We start from the raw sequence: 22588 nt of genomic DNA on the forward strand, positions 1-22588 counted from the left end.
AAAGAATATTCTAAATTGGAAGCCAGTAGTCTTATGTCTAAATGTGTTTTTCCTTTAAAAAAACTATGGTGACGTCTCTTTGTCTCTTTCTTTGCTTCAGATCGGGGCACAGTGCAGAAGGTGGTGGTCCTTCCTTCGAACAGCTCTGCCAGTGGAGAGCTCATTCTGGAGGAGCTGGAAGTCTTTAAGGTTTGAGCATCTCCTCTCTTGGTCTCAGCACAGGCCTGATGATGAATGAACTCTTTAATCTTACAGCCTCTTGGGAGAAAAAAATACTTGATAAAAGATCAAATAAATGAGTGTTATAAATTTTTGAGGGTAGGGAACATCAGATAAGATGAGAAATATAGAACAAATATTTTTCTGAAGTATTTTTTTTGTATTTCAAGTTATCTTAACATAAAAGGATTAGTTTTCTCAGCTATCATCACAACTTGAAGAATTTTGGTCATCATTATTTTTAAAAAATGAGTTCTTGTGGTCAAGGTCTGGAGGATTTGCCATGAAAAGGCTTTTATCATTTGCTTCACAAGCCACTGAAACCCAAATGCCTTCACATTATTGATTGTTACATAAACTTTCTCATATTTTTTTAGCCAGGAATTTCAAAGAAAATGGTTTTGTTTCCTCTGTTTTATTGCCTTCAATTCAAATGTCACTCTAGTTAAGTAAAACAAATGTTGTCTCTTTACCACTCAAAACTCCATGTTCTGTCTGAACTTTGGGATTTCATTGTCTTATTCTCTGTCCTTGAATTTGGGACTAAAAAAAAGGAAAAAAGAAAAAGCATAGCTAAGCAAAGCACAGAGAGGAAGTCAAGTGCTGAGCGTTCCCCTGCTCAGGGCAGAGTGCCTGTTCTTTGTGGATCTGTGAGCCTGACAGGAGACGTGTGGGTCCTGCACACCTTTCCTTCCTTGAGGGCTGAGTCCTTGCAGCTCAGGTGTCTCCCTCTGCATTTGGAAGGATGGGGAAGGCGCAGCAGAGGAGCTGTCAGCATTGCAAAGAAACTTCGGCCTGTAATCAGTGTACTGCAGAGTCCTGTTTTCAGCTAAACTAATTAAGAAACAGTGGCCCACAGACACCACAAGACCAGAGTCAGCCTACAACTGGGTGAAAGCAGCATCCAGAGCCCAGGAAAGGACTGCTGCTAGTTCAGTGACTCGCTTTGCTTAGTCGAGTGGACTCACAGTGTACGGACTAATAATATTCATTCCCACAGTCACCAAAAATATTGAATGTATAAGCGTGCAAGTGGCCAAGATGCAATGCTGTTGGATTAGGCTAATAAATTTTAAAGGTGAAGAGATATAAAAAAGGAAATCAAATCAAATGCAAAATCTGAGGAACTCTGGCATGTCCTAATGTGTTGTTAAATTTACAGTTTTTAATGCTGGACTCACTTTGCGTAAGGTTCTTTGTGATTTAGTGCATTAAAACTGTGCTCAAAAATGTTAACTACCGGGCCGGCCCGGTGGTGTAGTGGTTGAGTTTGTGCGCTCCACTTTGGCGGCCTGGGGTTTGTGGGTTGGGATCCCAGGCATGGACCTACACACCATTCATCAAGCCATGCTGTCGTGGCAACCCACATACAAAATAGAGGAAGATGGGCACAGATGTTAGAAAAAAGAACATTAAAAAGAAAAAAGAAACTTAACTACGTGCATTGAAGTGCCTTTTTTATGCCTTGCTTTGTAAAAAAAAAAGTTCATTGTTTCACTAGAGTAACCCAAATCACATTGTATATAAAATATTTTTTTTCCTTCAATTCAATAGGGAGAACTTGACTGCCAAAATGATATAAAGTACCTTATTCTGGAGTTTTCTTAAAGATAGCAAAAATGCCATGTTGCAGCACTTCATTTATAATTCTGAAATATCTTTTTTTGATAATCAGGAAATGTTAATTGAGTGAGTTTGACACAAACCCAAGCATATGTTATAGGAAGGTCTTAAAGAAATGTGAGTTATTCTGATCAGGTGCTGACTACTTATGGTCTGTTGTATGAGTTCTGCGGGTGTTATCATCATGAAGAATAAACTCTCAGTGGAGAAATAGAGTCAGTCAAAATGCATGTGGGGACGTCAACCCCAGAGGGAGACTAACAAAGTTCCAGCTTTCTTAGAGATGCATGTGCCAGTGACTGATGTCCAGAGACACAGTTGCCAAATTCAGTTGCTGTCTTCCTCACGGTGTTTGTGTCACATTTTCCGAAGTGAGGTGAAAATAATGGGGTGTGTGTGATATACAGCGATGGGCACATGAGGAAGTAATGTGTTTAAATTGAAAAGATTCCTTAGCTAAGTGTCACACTGATGGACTGCAGAAAACTCAACGAAACTTTTAAAAACCAGGCTCTTTGTTCCCGTAAAGTGCAGAACCATAATCTCTTCTTTTAATCCCCTGTTCAGAATATTTTCTGAAAATATGTCCAGCTTCCCACATCTTAACTTGAATGGGAGGTACAACTGTTACTAGTTGCCCAGGTGGATATAAGTTGCAGTACTTTTTTGTTTGTGTGTATTTCTCAACGATGGTCAAAGCTTGTTGCAATTGAGTGGTAGAAATATCACCATTTTCTCTTTTAAGTTTTGTAAGAGCTCACAACTCTGGAGAGCAAAATAATTGTGGATATAGTTGATTTTGAGAGCTTGCTCCACTTAAATAAAACTTCACAGATCATCATCAGGTTATCACAAGTGCAGTTTTCAATCTTTAAAAGGAACTAATAATATTTAAGAATTAAACTCGTGAATAAAGTGACTTTCAAAAAGGATTACTATTTCAAAAAATTCTTTCACTAATTCACATTTATCAAAAGAGGGTCTTTTCTAACAGTATCTCTTTGTTTGCAAGAAAGAGCATTAATAAGTGTGGTTCAGGCTAATATATTTTTCCAAAGCAACATTTGGCAGGTGAACAATAGTGTCGTATGCAGAGCCCTCGTGTTGTGGAGGAATAAGATGGGGTACCACTCCACAGCCCCACCCAAGAATCAGAATCAATCCTGAGTTATTCATTGGGTTCAATGTTCGAACATATACGTTTTCTTTTTTTTTGAGGAAGATTAGCCCTGAGCTACCTGCTGCCAATCCTCCTCTTTTTGCTGAGGAAGACTGGCCCTGAGCTAACATCCGTGCCCATCTTCCTCTACTTTGTATGTGGGATGCCTACCACAGCGTGGTTTGACAAGCAGTGCCATGTCCACACTTCGAACCCTGGGCCACAGAAGCAAAACATGTGAACTTAATCACTGCACTACCCGGCCAGCCCCTACATACACGTTTTCAATTCTCTCAAATTTTCATTTTTTTCTAACTATCTTGATAGATGTGTTATCCCTACTCCTTTGTGTAGTTTAGGCATATATTTGTGTAATGAATCCATCCTTGCTTCCCACAGCAGAAATGTACTTTATAGACAGGTGTTGCTAAACTTTAAATGTATATGTGCGTATAAAGAGAAATGATGATTTCTCGAATTTTAAATGAATGGTGAAAAACTTTTGAATGCAAAATCTTTTTGAAGGATTATTTGAGCAACTAACATAATGTTTTTCTAATTTTTCAGAATCGTTCTCCCATAACAACAATGAAAATTTCATCCAAAAAGGTAAAAATGACCCCATTTTTATTTTATTTACAGGTAAAAAATTTACTATTATGAAAAAATATATTTTGTAATTACTAGAACATTAATTTTAGTATTAGCAAAATAGTTAATACAGTTTAAAGTATACCACAAAATCATCTTTAATTTTGATGTAGAATTTACTAGCTTTTAGTGGAAGACAAAATAGGTTTATTTTTGCATAAAAGTCCTTCAGAGCAGAACATATATGCAGCAAGATATTCTAACATTTTGTAGATTCTATATTCTCAAATATTATGGTGCATGAAGCCAATGAAAATAAAAGTAATCTTTCTGAAGGAAGAATTGAGCATAATATTCGGGCTGCTATCCCGTTGCAGACATTCTCAGGGGCTTGGAACGAGCAGTCAATCGTCTTTTGAGTTTCTGCTGCTGTCACATGTTTGAAAAGTGCAATGCATTCTTCTAGGCTTCTTTCTAAGGAAGTGCTACTTATTAGAGTTTATGCCTGTCATTAAAAATTCCAAATGTCTCAAATCTAAGCCATGTCAGTGTTCAGGATTTAGGGAAGAAACGTTTTGACTATGATTATCAGAAATATTTAATCTTCTAATTTGCATCTGCATATGCAGTACAGATCCTCCTCGACTAATGGCAGGGTTACGTCGTGATACGCCCATCCTAAGTTGTGAATATGGTACTTTGAAAATGCATTTAATACACCACTCAGCCGAACATCCTAGCTTAGCCAGCCTGCCTTAAATGTGCTCAGAACACTCACTTTAGCCTACAGTTGGGCAAAATCATCTAACACAAAGCCTATTTCATAGTAGAGTGTTGAGTATCTCATGTAATTTATTGAATACTGTGCTGGAAGTGAAAAACAGAGTGGTTATGTGGGTCCAGAATGTGTATAAGTGCATGAGTGGTTTGCCCTCCTGATCCTGTGGCTGACTGGGAGCTGCCCCTGCCCAGTGTTGTGACAGAGGATCGTACAGATTATTGTTAGTGGGGAAAAGGTCAACATTCAAAATTTGAAGTACGGTTTCTACTGAATGCATATGCTTTCGCACCATTGTAAGGTCGAAAAGTTGTGAGTCAAAACGTCGTAAGTCAGGGGCCATGTATACACATGATCAGGGAAAGGGAAAGCCCGATTCTAATCTCCACATGTGCAAAGCATGCACCTCTCCAGCCCCCAAAGGTGTTATCTCTGAATCAGGAGTTCTGAGGGGCAGTGTGTACAGTCAAAAATGGCACAGACTTCCGAGTGGGCCTGACACGCATCTGACTCCCAGCCTGACCATAAATTATGAACAAATCATTTAACTTCACTGACCTAAGTTTCTGCCTTTGCAAGGTGATGCTTTTCTCACAAATGGTTTAATTTATACAAATTGTCTAAAAGAAAGCAGGTCTTTGGTAACTGCTGTTTGCAACAGCCTAAGACTTGTTTTTCTTGGAATATGGCATCAAAGTTTTATGTGTTAACACAACTGATGACATAACTTCAGTGTTCTTTACCATCTCTGGTCTGTTACAGACAAAGAAGTATTCCATGGTTAGCCTTCTGCTCTTTTCCCTTGACTAAATTTTTTGAAGAAAAATAAATAGGGTACAATGGCACTAAAGGTCTCATCTGTAAAAATGTTTGTGCGGTGCATGGCAAACACTTTCCAAAGTAACAAGAAGCCGTTTGTCATTTTCCCCAGTGTCCTAGGGAGCTGATCCCAAGTCAGCATCGTCTTTGAAGTCAGCAGGGAAGCCCCTTGTTGATAGTAGTTTAATGGAAAAAGAAAGTATCAGAGAAAATTCAACATGGACACAGGACCATTTGTGTGGCAGAGCGTCCAGGATCCAATTACAAGTCTCACCTTGTAATTCAACTTGTGAACTTGGAGTCCACAGTTCATTCCATGAAATTGCAATATACAACACACACACACACACACACACAGAGGCAAAACAGTATAAAGTCTGTCGTCAGCGTTTTGTATTGTAGATAGTTAAAAATGTTTCATTAAACCAGTTAGATTCAGGGAAGGCTAATTATTTCATTCCTTTGGAAATTCATTTACACAACTGCCTCCTGCATTATTTTTCCAGTGTGATAGAACCACAAATTGCCGATGGTATTTTATCTATATTGAAATACTGTGAGTTCAGTACCCTCCCTAGTCCATACACTGTTTTATTGTCCATTTCATGCTCCTTTATTCTCTAATTCATTCTTGCATTCCATAATGCAGGAAATAGTTGGATTAATAAAAAAGATAATTTCCAGAATGAAACTACCTGTATCCTTTCCTCAAATAAGCCAATTTTGTTAAAATATTTTAATGAAGCTGATACAGTCACTATATTATTTATTAATGTACTTGATAAACACTTATTTCAAATGTTCCTAGAGAAAGTAATATCATCAAAACAGGCAGTTGTTTTCTTATAGTTTCAATGTTTCAACTGAGGATAAATCACTTTCAGCCCGATTTCTGAAAAATTAATTGATCTGAATAAAATAAATATTTTACGTTAGACATAGTAGAGTGAGATGTGATTCAAATGATTAACTAGAATTGAACATTTATAAATTGATAGTTTGTGGATTGATAGTTTACTACTCCTGTTATTTAACATTCATTGAGCACTTAGGAGCCAGAAACTGTTCTAAGCATTTACTGTGAAGTTGGCCTGTACATTTACATCTTATAAAAACTCGATAGGGCAGGTGTTATGTTATTCCAATTTTACCAAAGAGGAAACTGAGATTCAAAAAAGTTACACAGCAAATTTGTGGTTGAGCTGAGATTGGAATCCCAGAACTCGGCCTCCAGAGCCTGGTGGACCAATGGCGCCCCCATCGATTTAAATTTTAAAGTGTATGTACATGCATACATTGTTGCATACACGTCACATATATGTTACATGCATGTGGCCACATATAGATGAACACATACATGCGTGTGTGCGCATGCAGGCACGTGTATGTATTCAAGTTCTAGCTCAGAGATTCTATGCTAGCTTGAATCCTATAATATCCGAGCTTTGTAAAATAAAGAGTGTCAATTAGACACTTCTCCCTTCTACTCCTAGAACGGTTTTGTGCACAGCTGGAGGAATTGGAGCAGTAATGTAGGAAGGTTTGACACCCTACAAATGAAGGAGGATGAAATCTTTGAGGCCTAGTTAGGCTGATTGCTGGATCATACAGGGATTTTAAGCTGTGTCTAAATATAAATACTGATATTCTTCTAAGTAATTTAAAAATTTAAATTGCCTTAATGAACAATATGTCGCTTTCAAAGGCATGTGAAAAAGATCTTTATCTTAAATTTTATCTAGCATTTACTATCTACGTTTTTTTCCCTAAACTTAAAAATGCCCTTTATTTTAGTCTTGACTTTTTCAAATTTACAAGGTGATGGGTTGCCAGACTTGAAGAATAATAAAGCTGCCTTGTGCTTTGCTAGGAGACAGCATTCAAAGAAAAAAGAAAACATCATAATTTAAATCTGTAATATATTAGCTCAAATCTGAGAGAACAATGAATCCCAGTGTCTAAAGCACATTACCATTCTACAGGGTGCTCTGAGCTTTTTTTCTTAAACAGGAAAGTGGTAATGTTATAGGCATATTAACGTAGAAAAATTCTATTTATTTTGGCTTTATACCCTCTGTACTTTGTGTCTCGTTTTTAGTCTATTTCAAAACGAATCCAAGGGTTTATGGGATATATTATAATGTGTTCCTGCTAAAAGTCTTCTTTTCACTCCCACATCTGAAATAAATCATCGTGGTTCCTCTAACAGCAACAGTTGTACGTGAGCTCCAATGAAGGGGTCTCCCAAGTGTCGCTGCATCGCTGCGACATCTATGGCACAGCCTGTGCGGACTGCTGCCTGGCCAGGGACCCGTACTGCGCCTGGGATGGCCACGCTTGCTCCCGGTTCTACCCAACTGGGAAGCGGTGAGTACTCAACATTCGGCTGCCAATGAAAATTGATGTCACCAGACAATGGAGCAGTGCCCCCCAGCGTTGGAGTCGGTTCTGTTGTGGGGGTCTTTACAAGTGGCACTAGAGGTGCTTGCCGTGTTTAGCACCACATGTGGTCTTTGAGTGAATACAAGGGCCATGCTTATAACTTGAGACGCTCACGTGTGAGTCAGAACACTGTAGACTGGACAAGTTCCTTTCTCTGTTTATAGATCCTGTTCAACACAGTTCCCACCCACGACCAGACAAGTATTTCAAGCAGCATTTAACTTTTTTTTCACATTAGCTAATATTTATCTTTTTTGTTTTGTATGCCTCGGTATATCTTTGAATCTCACCTTCCTAGGGTTTCCCTATGATGCTTAATTCTTCTGTAATCAAATGCTTGTCCTCATTCAGGCAACAGGAACATTGGTCCAGGATGGGTACCCTGCGTTGCTTTCAAAACCTTGGTGCCCATGCTTGACCCTTTAGAATGGGGAGTGCATGATTGCTGGTTAGATTAAGAGAGAAGACAGTCGGAGGCAGAGTGCTTTATATCCCACAAAGACCCAGGCAGGAAACTCTGAACCAACTTGTGCCAAGGTGGAAGGGACCACCAGTAGGGAAATTGATTGTAGAACAAAGAATATGCAGAACTCAGGGTCAGACAAGGTCATGGGTATTATCATATCGTGATACGGGTCATGATGGGTGGCAGGGCCAAAACCTGTAAAAGTTAGGGTCAGCAGGAGGGAACAAATAGGACCAGCCGTGAGCACCAAGGATGGTTCAAGTAAGACCATTGGGGTGATAGTGTCTTACAGCTCTTCTATTCTGTGTTATAGATATGGGCCTTTCAAAAACTTGATGGATTAAAACAACCCTAGCACTTCTGCATGTCAAGATTATTCTGACCCTTTTATCTATTAGTTCGAGAATTACGTGTCATGGGACGATTATTTGCCGGGCAGTGTTAACAGGGAAGGCAACAACAAAAAGACAAAAATCCCTGCCTCGAGGGATAATAAATTATAGAGGAGGAAGACAGAGAATAACAAAGAAATAAGGAAACCCTCTAGCATATCAAATAATAGTAAAGTCTGTGAATTTTATAAGGTCAAAGAAGGGAGAGAGGGCACATGGAAAGCAGGGGGTTGCAACGTTAAATGAGTGGTCAGGGAAGGCCTTACGGAGGGTGTGATATTTGAACAAGGCCTTGAATGTGATAAGGAGTGGCACCGAGGCATTATTTGGGAAACAGCATTCCAGGGAGAGGGACCAGAAATCCTGCAGGGTGGAATGTGCCAGGATTGCTCAGGAAACAACACCAGAGCTCACGGAGCCATCCTGGAATGAGAGAAGGGACAGAAAGAGGCGAGGTCAGAATGCCAGAGGGTGTGGGACTCAGTAAGTCATTGAAGGCTTTATTTAGAGTGAAATGGAAAACCACGGAGGGTTTCTGAGCATGTGAGTGATACTGTTTGACTTTTGGTTTAAAAAGATCACTCTGGTTGAGTTGGCTGGCATCACAGCCCTGGGGTAGGAAGAGGACCAAGGAGAGGAGGCAGAAGCATCAAGACAGGGGGAGGCTGTGATGACCCAGGAGAGACACCATGGCGTGTGATAGAGACATCAGGGGTGATAGAGGTGGGTGGACAAGTGTCTGAATCTGGATAGAGCTCCTAGAATCTGCCCGTGGGCTGGATGTGGAATGTTAGAAAAATAAAGGACTCACAAATGAAATGAATTCTTAGAAACGAACGTTAGGAAATACGTAGATGTCATTTCCTGAGAAAGGGAGGACTGTGGAAGGAGCAGGTTTGTGGGAGAGGATGATGTTGAGTTAAGGATGCCTGTGAGGGATTCACGAGGGGGTGTTGAGTGGGCGGTTAGAAACACGAATCTGGAGCGGAGGGCCATGGCCTGGGCTGGGTAATTCGAGTCTTCTGTTTTCAAGGGCGTGAGATATGAAGAGAACTCCCACTCTTTAAAGTCAGAGTTGTTAGTATTTGTCTTCAAACACCCTGTGTTCCTCCACGTCATTTAAAGGTTTAGTCACGAGGCCTATGGCCTCCTTCGATTTCTACATAGGATTTCCCGACCTCATTACCCTGAGATCTTCTCTCTTTGCACTGGGCTGGAGGTCGGAGCCTGGACACACAGTGTGAGGGAAGCAAATTTAATCTCAAATTTCAAAAAATGATGTTTGTGGCCACTGTTGATATTTTCTATCAGTTTTGCTTGGTACTCCCAGTTATTTTTGTGGTGATATTTAAAACTTATTGCCATAACTTTTTGTAAGGCAATGCTTCTTTTGTAGTGAGCAGCTCTAAACATTGGCATCACTAACACCAGGAATACGATCTTCAGTCTACCGAGCAGACTTAGAGCCGAAGGGGCCGCCAAGTGAATCTTAGCGTCCTCCCATAGGCTCCCCCCTCTTCCACGTGTGAAGCGTTGGAGAGCGCTCCTTCTCTGCAGAACCTGCAGACCTTGGCTTTGCCCACCAAGCATTCTTATTTAGCAAACAAAGATGATTTCTCAAGTAAAATTCAGTGTTATACATAGACTCTCATTGCCGATTGGAGATTTTTTATGTTTTAGAAGTTTCTGCTGAACTATGAGTTGATTCATCTGTTCTCGTCGTCTCCCACCTGTTACAATCCTGGTTATCCTTTCTAAGACATGTACGTAAATGTAGATGCCACGTTGTCCTCCTCATGGCACTCATCGTGATCTTAATCGTGTCCTTGTAACAAACAAAGAGCTGAAACTACCATGCGACTCTTTAGTGTTACAAGGTTGTGCCTGGGATGAACCATGTATCACGGGTGAGAAAGAAAGTCGTGACCATTCAAAGAGCTGTTTTGATCATCTCTAGCAGTGTCTTAATTCCATGGCAAGGAGCCAAAAAATGTAATATATACATATATATATATTACATATAAAATATATATATATATATCCTGGTACAAGAGTGATTTCCACTAGTTTGTGTGTGTGTAGTTGTATAGAAATATGTAATTGAATAATACATATATAAGGTATGCCTTGGCCTACCCATGCCCGTCTTTGGCTGGCATAGTGGAATTTCCATTCAAAATATCTATACTATTTGAATTCTCCAAATTATTTCCAAACTTAGTTAAACTCAGAGTGAATGAAAAACACATTTGCTGAATGAAGTAACTCTTTTCCAGATTCTCATAGTAGCATTTATTTTCTTTAGAGATTAAATAGTCATGATGAAAATGATCATTTGGGGTATTTCCCACATTCATTTTCTTTATAGTGTTAACTTATCTAGATTTATTCCAATTGCCCTGTCTATTTAGCTGAGATACCAAGATCACTTAGAAGAATTCATAGGAATGAAAAACAAAAATGTGTCATTCGTGTGGACACATGGAAGTACATTTACATTTGGAAATCAATGGAGTCCATACTTTGACATGATAAAGTCATTAAATATCTTTGGCTCAGTAGTTTCTCTTTTTTTAAGGAAGTTTGTTCATAGTAAACAACATAAGCATTTTTTTCCTCTTCACCCTCAAGTATCTTAAATATTTCTGCACTTGTATCAAATATTGCAATTTAGTCGCAAATGTTATTTATTCTAGATTCAGACGTGGTTAAAAGCTTTATTTTAAGACACGATAATCAGTTCAATCTTCAAGTAATGATCTATTTTCTATACATGAAGAAAATGATTTCATTGTTTATCCCAAGGAATAGACTGTAACGGAGGGAACATTGGCAACTTGAGCCAAACTCCAAACCCTGCATGTGCTATAACATTACTCTGCCTACCAGCACGCTTTCGCGATGCCATATGAATGCCTTAAAGGGAACCTGCGCCCAGGAAAGGCTCAGATGGCTCCGTGCTGACCTCCTCATTTCAGCCGGGCCATAATGATGCTTTTCTGTATTTGAACATCTGGAAGTTTTGTTCTAGTGTAAATTCAGATTGCCCAGCCCGAGGGTTCGTGTACATGAGTAAACTGTAGCATCGTCCTGATCTCAGGACAGTAAATTTTACCATGGTGGTGATATTGCTCGTCTACATGGCTGAAAATGACCAGCCCCGCCACAGAATTCTCGCGTGGTGCTCAGATAACAGACACTCCTAAGTTGGCTGGTAGTAAATAATGCCGTGACTTCAAAATTCAGCAAGTGCGCTGCAGCAGAAAGCTGACATGGGAGCTGTTCAAGCGTGCAGTGTTACTTGTGTTTCCTGGGACAAGAGTGATTGCCACTAGTTGGGGTGTGTGTGGTTGTATAGAAATGTGTAATTGAATAAGGATCATGTGACTTTTCTGGAAAAACAATACTTAAATGACGCAAAATTTTATACGTGTATTTGCATGAATAGATGTATGTGATCCATTGAGTACATAAACTATTAAGTGTTTGCTATAACTTTAAAATGAATTATTTTCATTATTAATGACTGAGATTAGTTTTGCTTTTCTAAGGTTGAAAATCCCTGTGTGATTTTAATATTTCTGTTTGTACTGAATAGTTTAATTTATCTTTAAGGGTAAAAATATTGAGACTTAAAACTAACCCAACTGAGTGATATTCTCATTCATATATGCTTTTCAGCACTGATAGTAAACAGTCAACTTACCCCTGTATTCCCGATATTTAAAAAGAGTTCCTTTCCTTCTTCCTTATAGCAATGTTCATATCCACAGTTCATTGCTAAGAGAATTAAAACTGCTCTATTGTAATTTGTTTCACTATGTAATACAATTGGAACTAACTTAGATATATTGAATCTAAGACTCAGGAAATTAAATAATTAGTACTCAGATAATTTAAAACATTTACTTAGTAATAGCCAACTTACAAAGAATATAACTAAATTTTTGAAATGTTTAAGCTGGTGATATGTAACAACTAAATGCCATGAGTGGACCTTGATTGGATCCTGAGTAAACTTTAAAAAATCCATAAGAGAAATTCTATGGGGCGAATTAGGGAAATTTTAATATAAAATGTGTATTATATGATATTATTGAATAAATATTAATATCTTTAGGATGATAATGATATTGCTGTATGTAGGAAAATTACTTATTCTTAGAAGATACGTACTAAAGGTGACATATTATAATATCTGCAAGTTGTTTTCTAAAGATTTTCATATATGTGCATAGATAGTACAGACACAACATACTTGCAAAAGAGAAAAATTAAATATGGCAAAATATAACAATTTATGAATCTAAGTACGCCAGTGTTCATTGTACTTATTATATCCATTTTGCTGTAGACTTGACATTTTTCAAAATGAAAGGCTGAAGGAAAATGCTCATTCTAGTAAATGAACAATTTTGCTTAATTTTATATTAAATGTCCATGCTCTATCTCTGTAATCCTTATTTCAGAAAACTTTTAACATATCTGGGAAGTGTTAGACTGTGTTGACTTTTGTAAGAAAAGTGTGTTTATTTAAGAAAAGAATTATAAGAAGAAAGATGCTGATGAGTTCATACTTTGGAGGGTAGCATCTTAGAAAATTGTGGATGAATGTCACTAAACTAAAAATGGACACCATTAATTTGGAATCTAGCATTTACCCAGGAAATGCACATAATAGGAGTTTCATAACCATTCTATCACGAGCAGGAGATGGGGAGAGACTGAATTAATTCAGACTGAAACTGGGTTGAGTGCCCGCCCTATCATTGAGGTGCTGAAACAGAAAGTTGCATCAGATAATCAGACCACTTTCTTTGTGAAACCTTAGGCAATCCAAAGATTGTGAAATTACAAATGCAACCCTTTAAATGTGGTGTAATTGGCAGTGTTAATTCTAAGTCACTTTTACATATTTCTCTACTCACAGGAGGAGCCGAAGACAAGACGTGAGACATGGAAATCCACTGACTCAATGCAGAGGATTTAATCTAAAAGGTATTAAAAGTGAACAATGCTCAAACTTGGTAAAGAGTAACAATACCCCCTATCACATTTCAGTAAGGGAAACCTTGTAAAAATTTAAGTTTTTCATTTGAAAGATTGATTCACTATGAGAATCCTTGGTATTCACAGATGGAAATTAAAAATTAACTGTTATTTGTAGGTATACTAAAAAAAGAAAAAATGTCCAGGAACACAAAAATTTGGGGTATGTTAGTCAGTAGGTCTTCAACAAAGGTAGATGGGTAATTACAGATTTTCTTAGCTATTATTTTCTTTCTGAAGAAAAAAATTTTGCTTTTTGTAAAATTTACCACTGAAGAACAAATAGAATAGTGCCTTGTTTTTTTATTGTGGTAAAGGCACATAAAATTTACCATTTTAGCCATTTTTAAATGAACAGTTCAGTGGCATTAAGTACATTCATGTTGTTGTGCAACCAGCACAACCGTCCATCTCCAGAACTTAACTTCCTAAAATGAAACTCCATACCCTTTAGACACTAACTCCCCCAGTCCCACCCCCAGCCCCTGGTGACCCCCTTCTACTTTCTGTCTCTGTGAATGTGACGACTCTCGGGACCTCGTATAAGTGGGATCGTACAATGTTCGCTCCTTTGTAACTGGCTGCGTTCATTCAGCATAACGTCTTCTCCAGGGCTCATTCACGTTGAACATGTGTCAGGATTTCTTTTCTGTTGAAGGTGGAAAACTATTCCGTTGAATGTGTGTATCGCATTTTGCTCACCCACTCATTCATCGCTGGACGCTGGGTTGCCTCCACCTTTTGGCTCTTGTGAAGGATCCTGCTCTGTGCCTGAGTGACCACAGGGCTTGGTTTTACAATTCATAACCGTTCCACACACCTTTGACCATCCTGCCTTGTCTTACGACTAACCTAATCCATTTCTTCACATCCTGACGTGGAGATATCATGTCGTCTACTTTCCCACTAGTTCCCCCACACACACACCTCACCCCAAACAGAAGCATCTCCAGGGTCACCTTCCTCCTGGCTCACAGGAGCGGCAGGTGTTCTGTGCTGGCCGTTAACGCTGAGACTCCGAATGCTGACCGTCTTGAGTCTGGCTTTTCTTTGGTGAAGAATGACATTCTTGTTCCGAACGGTGCTGCCTACAAGGAGAAAATTGAGACAGATTTTGCTTAACTGTTCCATACATCTAATTGAGGGAATAAATCCAGGTTACCATTTCTCAGTTTGCTGAATATTTCATAAATCTGTGTGTCGGTTCCCATTGCCGGTAGTAGTACTCACGGTGGTGGGAGTATTGGCAGTGGAGATGGTGATGAACAGACATCGAGGTTGATTTTGTGTCAGAACCTGAGCTCAGTGCTTTTTTAATGGATTCTCTCACTTAATGCTCAAGAAACTACTAAAGGAGAGTCTGTCACTCTTCCTGCTTTATGAGGATTCTGTCCGTGTCTAAACTGCTCCGTGATTACACTAAATGCTCATCTTAATTTAAGAATTTCAGTAAAGAACTTGTATGAAAATATTATAATCTATGTTTTATAGCCAAGTAAAACTGAGACACAGAGAGATGAAGTAACTTGTCGAAAGTTGCACAGCCAGAATTGAAGTCAGGATTTCACCCCAGGTTCCTCTGATTGCAGTGACTGTGTCCTCACCCACTGCTTCCCACGGCAGCCACACCTTGCTTCCTGCCTTTTCCCGATGCTTGTGAATTTCATCTCTACCACGTTGAGTATGGAGTTTAGGAGTGGGAAGAACCTCGCTTTGATACTGCTGGGCAGTTACTCCTTAACTGGGATATGTTTCCTTATAACTCACAACCTCAGTTTCCGCAACTATGAAAAGCTGCAAAAACCTAATTCACAAGGACGTTGTGATAATTAAATGTTCAAAGTGACATTAAGTGCGTTCCTTGGTGTAGAGCAATTCTTGAATAAACGTTGATTCCCTTATGTCTTTCTCTCCTTCCCTGCAGATTAAACACAACAGGTCAACAATGTATAATAGTCGGTTGAATAATTAAGACCGCCTTCTGGGAGTTGCCACAGTTGGTCTCAATTTTATAGAGAAATAAACATTCATCTAGGAGAATCTGCTCTAAATTTGGTTGTTTGCTCTCTCCTTTTATTTTTGCTTTTCAGCCTATAGAAATGCAGCTGAAATCGTTCAGTATGGAGTAAAAAATAACACCACTTTCCTTGAGTGTGCCCCCAAGTCCCCGCAGGCATCTATCAAGTGGTTGCTACAGAAAGACAAAGACAGGAGGAAAGAGGTAAGTGACGCAGCCCAGCCCAGCGGCAATCCATTAGGGCTTCAGAAAGGGCCCTAAATCACCAGCCTCAGTGAGGCTCAGATCAAACGAAAAAGGGAAGGCAGATGAGCATCCTTTCAGGTCTTTGGGGTGACAAGTGCCACCTTCTTTAAATCCTTTGTCCGTAGAGCTGATGGATTAGCTAGAAACCCTGTCTGCTCGCTCACCTCTGGAACACGGTGATTGAAACAAGAGCCCGGGCGCTCAGACGGGGTATTGACGTGAGGAAGCACTTGTAAGAGAAACAAGATGTGTGCGGCTCCCCAAGCCAGGTTCTCACACAGCAGCACCTTTGTGTGGCTCACGAGATAAAAGAGGCTTTAAACAATGTTCCATTTTCCTCAGCAAGAAATTACGCTGAACAGTGATCTTTCTAGTAAAGAGCATTTTTCTGCTGTGTGGTCATCTGTTTCTATCGCTTTTATTATTCATAACTCTTGGGTTTTGGTTAGGTAATATATGGAATCATTGTTTATGGGGCCATTGCCTTTTTTTTAATGATACGGAAAGAAAGCTAGGTTTTCAAATAAAAGGACACTTACATTAACCTTTCACTGATTGGAAAGAGCTGTTTTAAAAGGGAAACTGTAAAATGGCATAGGGTGAAATATTATAAGTAACGAATTCCATAATAGTGATGTCACGTTGTCCTGACAAATGAGAAGAGGAGGAAGAAAAATGTATGTGGCCGTATAAAGCCTTGGAGCAGCCTGAGACGTGATGCTGGCCGCCGTAGATCATGAAGTCTGATGGAGCCAAGGGGCAGTGGAGCCCTGTGCGTGTGTGTGCAAGAACGGGCAGTCTGGGGACTACCTCCTAAGTTAATTAGGGCTGGAGAATGGACAGGATCCCATGCTATAGAACACAGACACTGTATCAGCGTTACTGAAATAGATGTTGGCTCCGTATGAGAAAACACTTTCCAACTCTCAGACCTGTCTCTCCAAAGCTTTTATCAGCTGTTTAGGAAATTGTGTGTCCCGTCTCTGAATATTAAGCCACGGGCCGATGACCCACTTGCATAAGAAGAGATTTAACTATCCAGAGGAAAGATGAGCTCGATGGACTTCAGGGCCCCTTCCTGCCCCGGAATTCTATGATCCTAAAAAAATAATTAAGAAAATTTTCATTCATAAAAAATTATTGCTTGAGATGTGTTTTCTTTGCTACAAAGTCTGCCATCAAATTTTTACAGTCTAGTTAATTTTAAATTCTTTTGCATGGATCTGGATTATAATAATAATTGCCTCGCAAAGTAACCCAGGGTAGGAATAGTGTGTGATGATGGTTATCATACAGAAATGGAGTTCTCAGGCTAGAGCGTGACATATGGACAAGAACCACCCTTCTGAGAAAGTCTGCATGTGTACATGTGCACTGGAAATCTAAAACTCAAACAGGGATTACCTAACATGGATAAAATGTTTTTCTCTTACTCAGTAGAAATTTCAATAGAATAATATACAAGAAGTGAATATAATTTCTATTATTTAAAATTAAATTAATATATACAGGCCAAATCCATGCCACAGAAATCAATAAATGAAATTAAAAATGGAATATGTTATAAATTTCACCTCTTTTGTGGTTATTCTCATTTATTTCAGAATGCTCAAGAATGTGGAGACCAAATATTACTATCTTGGTTTTTCTTCCAATCTCAAAAACATAAGACTGCTTAATTTAAGATTATGAAAAAGTTAACTTTAATATAATTAGAAAATCTATTATGTCCAGAATTTAAGAAGAGCACAATTTCACTCATTCTTAATTTAGTTGAATAAACTATTAATATTTTGTTAAATTTATATTAATTCTTCCTTAGTAGTTTAGGCAAACATACACTTATTTCTTATATTAATGACAGGTAAATGTTGAACATTTTTTTTTTTTTTTAAATAAGACAATGGTAAAACCGTGTGGATAAAAATTCAAATAATTGATACTGAATAGCGTAAGGTAAAAACTAAATTCCACCTCCATTTCAATACTTTGTCCCACTTCCCAGAGTATAAAACTACCAAGAATTATATATTCAATCATTATTTATCCCTCCAAATACTCCAAATATTCTCCATAATTTTCCCAGTTCTCTCTCTCTCTCCCTCTGACACACACAGACATATACACCCGTTTCAATATCAGTGCCTATGGAGCGACCTCATTTTTTTTGGCTGCCTAGTACTCTGTTGTATGAACGTACCTTAAACTTTTAAAGCTGGTTAGGTCATTTCTTGTTTTTCTTCCTATGAAAAACATCATGTAAACAAATATCTGCATACTTGTGAGAGTTCATCTTCTATATGAATTCCTGGAAATGAAATTACTGCACCAAGTATTACATACATTTTTTTTGGATCTTATCAAATTGGCCTCCAAAGTTTTTCCCGCTTTTGCACAAACAGGAAAGAGCTTTCTTTTCTTTCATTTCTGAATGTATTCTTACATTGTTTAACCTATTTCTGAGGCACATTTAAGCCATTTTAATTATTTAAACGAGGCACATTTAAATTTAATTTGAAAATTGAATTAACATCAAAACTTTATATGTTTCAGTCCTTCCTTCCTCCTCATCTCTCTTTTCTGGTTCTGCTCTGTTGTCTGTATTTCAATACTATACGTTGCCTTTTTGTGCTTTCATGTGTGGGTTACTTTTTATCTAAAACAACCTACCTTTGATTTAGATTTCATTAACAATAAAATATGTGTTTACATAGAAATTTACTGTTTAGGAAAACATTTCACTTGCATTCCTTTATTTTGATTTGGATCAAATTTCTTCCCTTTCTCTAGTGAAAGAGCATTCCAGGGTATACATGTCAGAGAACTTCTTACCACTTGGGTTTTTATCTGTTTGTTGACAATGCTAGAGCTGGAACTGTAGGGAAGATGGATTTCAAGCACTTTGCTGATGTCCACCAAAAGACAGTTTTCCAGGAGTAGCCTGTAAATTGGTTAAATATTAACCTCATAGCTTTTTATCACCTTTCCATGGAATGTGGAACCACTTGGAAGACTCACGAGACAACGACACTCAGCTTATTTTCAGTTAGTCTTTAGTTTGGGATAATTGGGAAAAGCCTTGATAATGTTCAAAACTCTGCCTCTGCTTATATAATTTTTTATTAGGAGAATATTCATTTATTCATTGATAAAAGGTGAATTCAACCCTTTACTTGTGGCTTCATGGTTTTTACTAATAAGTGAGTGTTTTTGTTACAATAAAAGGCAGGAACTCTAGGGTGAAATAGATATTTTAAATTATCTGGGGGTTTCATTTATGTATGTTGACTGTGACATTCCAAAAGCAACCAAAACTCTGGGCCTGTATGTGGGAAACTGCTTCAGTCCAAAGAGAGTGTGCTTTGAGCTGTTTTTGGCAGTATGGGTGATAGCTTCACCCCGACTTTAATAGATTCAGTGCCCCTGAGACAAGGTCTCCTGTGCAAAAAAGGCAACCGGACTGACCAAAAATTTGTGCCCACTAAGATGGAAGCTGGTTAGCACGCACTGCTTTTGCCAAATGTGCGAAGTCAGCCATGCCCTGTGGGTGTTGGTCAAATCTTTCTAGGAGGTACAGAGCTGGGTTCTCTGAACTTCCGTGTCTCTCTTTCAGGTGAAGCTGAACGAACGGATCATTGCCACGTCACAGGGACTCCTGATCCGCGCAGTTCAGGATTCTGACCAAGGACTGTATCACTGCATCGCCACGGAAAACAGCTTCAAGCAGACCGTCGCCAAGATCAACTTGAAAGTCTTAGATTCTGAGATGGTGGCCGTTGTGACAGACAAGTGGTCCCCGTGGACCTGGGCCGGCTCAGTGAGGGCTCTCCCCTTCCACCCGAAGGACATCATGGGTGCCTTCAGCCACTCGGAGATGCAGATGATCAACCAGTACTGCAAGGACTCTCGGCAGCAGCATCAACAGGGAGAAGAATCCCAGAAGATGAGAGGGGACTACGGCAAGTTAAAGGCTCTCATCAACAGCCGGAAAAGTCGGAACAGGAGGAATCAGTTGCCAGAGTCATAATGTTTTCTTACATGGGGCTTATGCTTCCAGTAGCAACGGTCTGTCTTCAATCATCAAATTTTCAGCAAAGAATCTTGTGCTTTCCCCATGGAAAATTCCTGAGAAGGGTGGGTACTCACTCCTGAAGTGGGTGTTACAAGAACTGAAGTGAGCATGCATTTTCGTGTCTGTATTGACGAGCACTAGACATGTCATGGTCCCCATGGTGCATATAAATATTTAACTTAAGCCAGATTTTATTTATATCTTTATTTACTTTTTCTTCAAAATCAATATGGCGGCTGTAAAAGTAGAATTCTTACATCCCTTAGTTGAACGAGGGCCATAACCCTATGAGCTTCCTTCCTTGCTTTAAGGGTTTAGATTTCTAATTGTCAGTGATTTTATGTATGAAAGCAAAGGCCAAGATCACAACTTTTACCTGGTAAAAGTTGTATAAAAGCGTGTGACAGAGTAACTGTCAAAAGACGTGTAGCATAGAAAAAAGACAAGGAAGAGGGCATCTAAAAGTCATATGAAACGTGAGCGATTCATGAAGAGAAGACGAGGAGTTTATAAGCTTCCAGTGAAATATATGGTTGGTTTCTCGAAGACAGTAAAGGCTGTCAGTTGCTGATATCGGCCATTGATCTTTGTTCCCTTGTCTCAGGAAGACGGCGTGACTGACCCTCACCATAAACGTATTTGATTGGAGTTATGTTGGTGAAGCATTTAAGTTTATATTCTTTTGTCATCATCTTCCAAACAAAGCACTTTCTTTTTTTGGAAGTTACTTAAGTTATTCGAGGCTCAGAGAATATAATCTTATGCTGTTTAATGGATTACTGTGTTTGTTCTAATTTTCTAATCTGTGGGGCAGATGAAACGATATAAAAAGAAAAATTTTTTGAAATGTCAAAGTTGAGTATGAGGAGTGAAAACATCAAAATGGAAAAAAAAAGAAAAAACAAAGTAGAAAGTGCAATTTTGTTAAGTTCATTTAAAAATGTGACTAGTTTTTGACTTCAGTAATTAATTTTGATGATTAACTCCCCTTTTTTTGGTTTCCCAACCTCAGATATCATACTCTTTTTTAAGTCACCAATTCATTTTTTTTATGATCTTTTGTGTTTGCTGGAGAGGTGCTCATTTTGTGGAGAAATGAAAGAAAAATTCTAATATGAACAAAAATAGACATACTTTCTTTTAAAAGAATGTTGGTACGGTATTTTCACTGGTAGAGAAATACAAATGTGGTAAGTTCTGTGCTGAATAAGTTTTGTGATGAATAAAATAATTATCTTCTAATTGTATGTTTGGATGATCTTATTAAAATAATTTAATATTGAATTTTTAATTCCAAATAACAATTGGATGGGATAAATATGAAAGATTTCTTCATTTTCTCATATTTCTTTTAAAGACACAACTTTAGATATTTCATTTTTTACTTTTAAAGATATTTTCATGTTTCCAGGTACAAACAGAAATTGCATCATATTCCTAATTAAGATCTAGTACAAAAGTCTTATCTGTAGTTAACAATCCATGAAGAAGGTAATCAAGGTCGATGTGTCACCTTTTGTGCAACTGCAGTATAAAGCCTCGAGAGCTAAAACCGTCCAAATGAATGTCATCACGATCAGAGTCTAGGAAAATGGTTTATTATGTAAATGGCTGTGGACTGTGATGTTGTAAGAGGAGGCCTCCATGGAGAAGGCAGGTAAAATGCACAACATAAATAATGTTCATCCAAAACAAAAGCTACTAAATAAGCTATCGTTCCTAATGTGTCTGATTCTAAAGTGGCCTCCAGAGCAGTTTATCGTACAAATTGTTTGCCTGCTTAAAGGGTGTAAACCTCCTGATTCCTCCTCCACGTGCAGAAACAGAAGTGTGTGTGGAACCGAGTACTCTTCTGTGTCGCTGGCCAGTCTCTTTATGTACGGAGGTGACAGTAGAAACGTGTTAGGGTCAGAGGACAAGGTAACTTCACAGCTCCCCTTGCTTCATGTAAACCCAAACTGATAGACAATAAGGTGTTTAGTTCGTAATATTATTTGTGCTATTTAATACCTTCTGTTTGGAACACTGTTAAATTGTATATACTTTCATTACTTTTCTTTTAAAATTATAGAACTCCTTCTTGAACGTAAGAGCCAAATGCAAAGAAAATGTTCTTTCTCAAAAGTATCGTTAATGTATACTGAATGTTGGTGGTTGGGTTTGTTTTGGGTAGTTTGACAATTCAATGACTTGATATGTTTTCCCTTTGTATTATACATAAAATGTCCTAGCAATGCACTTTTTATTTCAAAGTGTAGGTTTGTGAATACATTTTAGCATGATGAAGCTGTTGTTACGGTGAATGTTCACTCCGTGTGAGGAAACAAACTCAATGTACTTGGCATACTCATATTTAATTGGATGTTGAGGAAATCCTTTGCCTGTCAAAATAAAACATATTGAATTCTCCAAGGATGTCTTTAACTTTTCTTTTTAATGTCAGGTTTACAATTGCTTGTTGATGTGATAGAATCAACTGAATCTTATAATTTTTTTTCTTTTTATGTTTTATTTATCCATTTTTGTAAAAGTCATGCATCTAGATATTTCAAAATTCAGACTTCCAGAAGGCTATGCATGGAAAACTCTCTTCGTATCACTGTCCCTCGTTTATCTAAGTCTAACCCCGGAAGCATCTAATGTTGTCAGTTTCTATGTGTATTTTCATGACTTTTTATACATATGCAAGCAAATTCATATTTGTTTTCTCTTTAA

At 38.3% G+C, this 22588-nt stretch overlaps 1 protein-coding gene across 2 annotated transcripts in view; it reads left to right on the top strand.

Annotated features, from left to right (window-relative positions):
• SEMA3C (semaphorin 3C) overlaps positions 1-22285 on the top strand; it is a 161860-nt gene extending 139575 nt beyond the window's left edge. For both annotated transcript variants that reach the window (XM_008537379.2, XM_008537380.2), the window contains exons 13-18: positions 101-189; positions 3569-3610; positions 7399-7556; positions 13420-13487; positions 15629-15759; positions 19415-22285. In XM_008537379.2, the coding sequence (XP_008535601.2) occupies positions 101-189; positions 3569-3610; positions 7399-7556; positions 13420-13487; positions 15629-15759; positions 19415-19828 (902 nt within the window). In that variant the 3' untranslated portion in view covers positions 19829-22285. The remainder of the gene's footprint in view (positions 1-100; positions 190-3568; positions 3611-7398; positions 7557-13419; positions 13488-15628; positions 15760-19414) is intronic.
• The last annotated feature ends 303 nt before the right edge of the window (positions 22286-22588 follow it).

The sequence above is a fragment of the Equus przewalskii genome, chromosome 4, assembly GCF_037783145.1.
Source record: "Equus przewalskii isolate Varuska chromosome 4, EquPr2, whole genome shotgun sequence".
In the NCBI taxonomy this organism is placed as follows: Eukaryota; Metazoa; Chordata; class Mammalia; order Perissodactyla; family Equidae; genus Equus; species Equus przewalskii.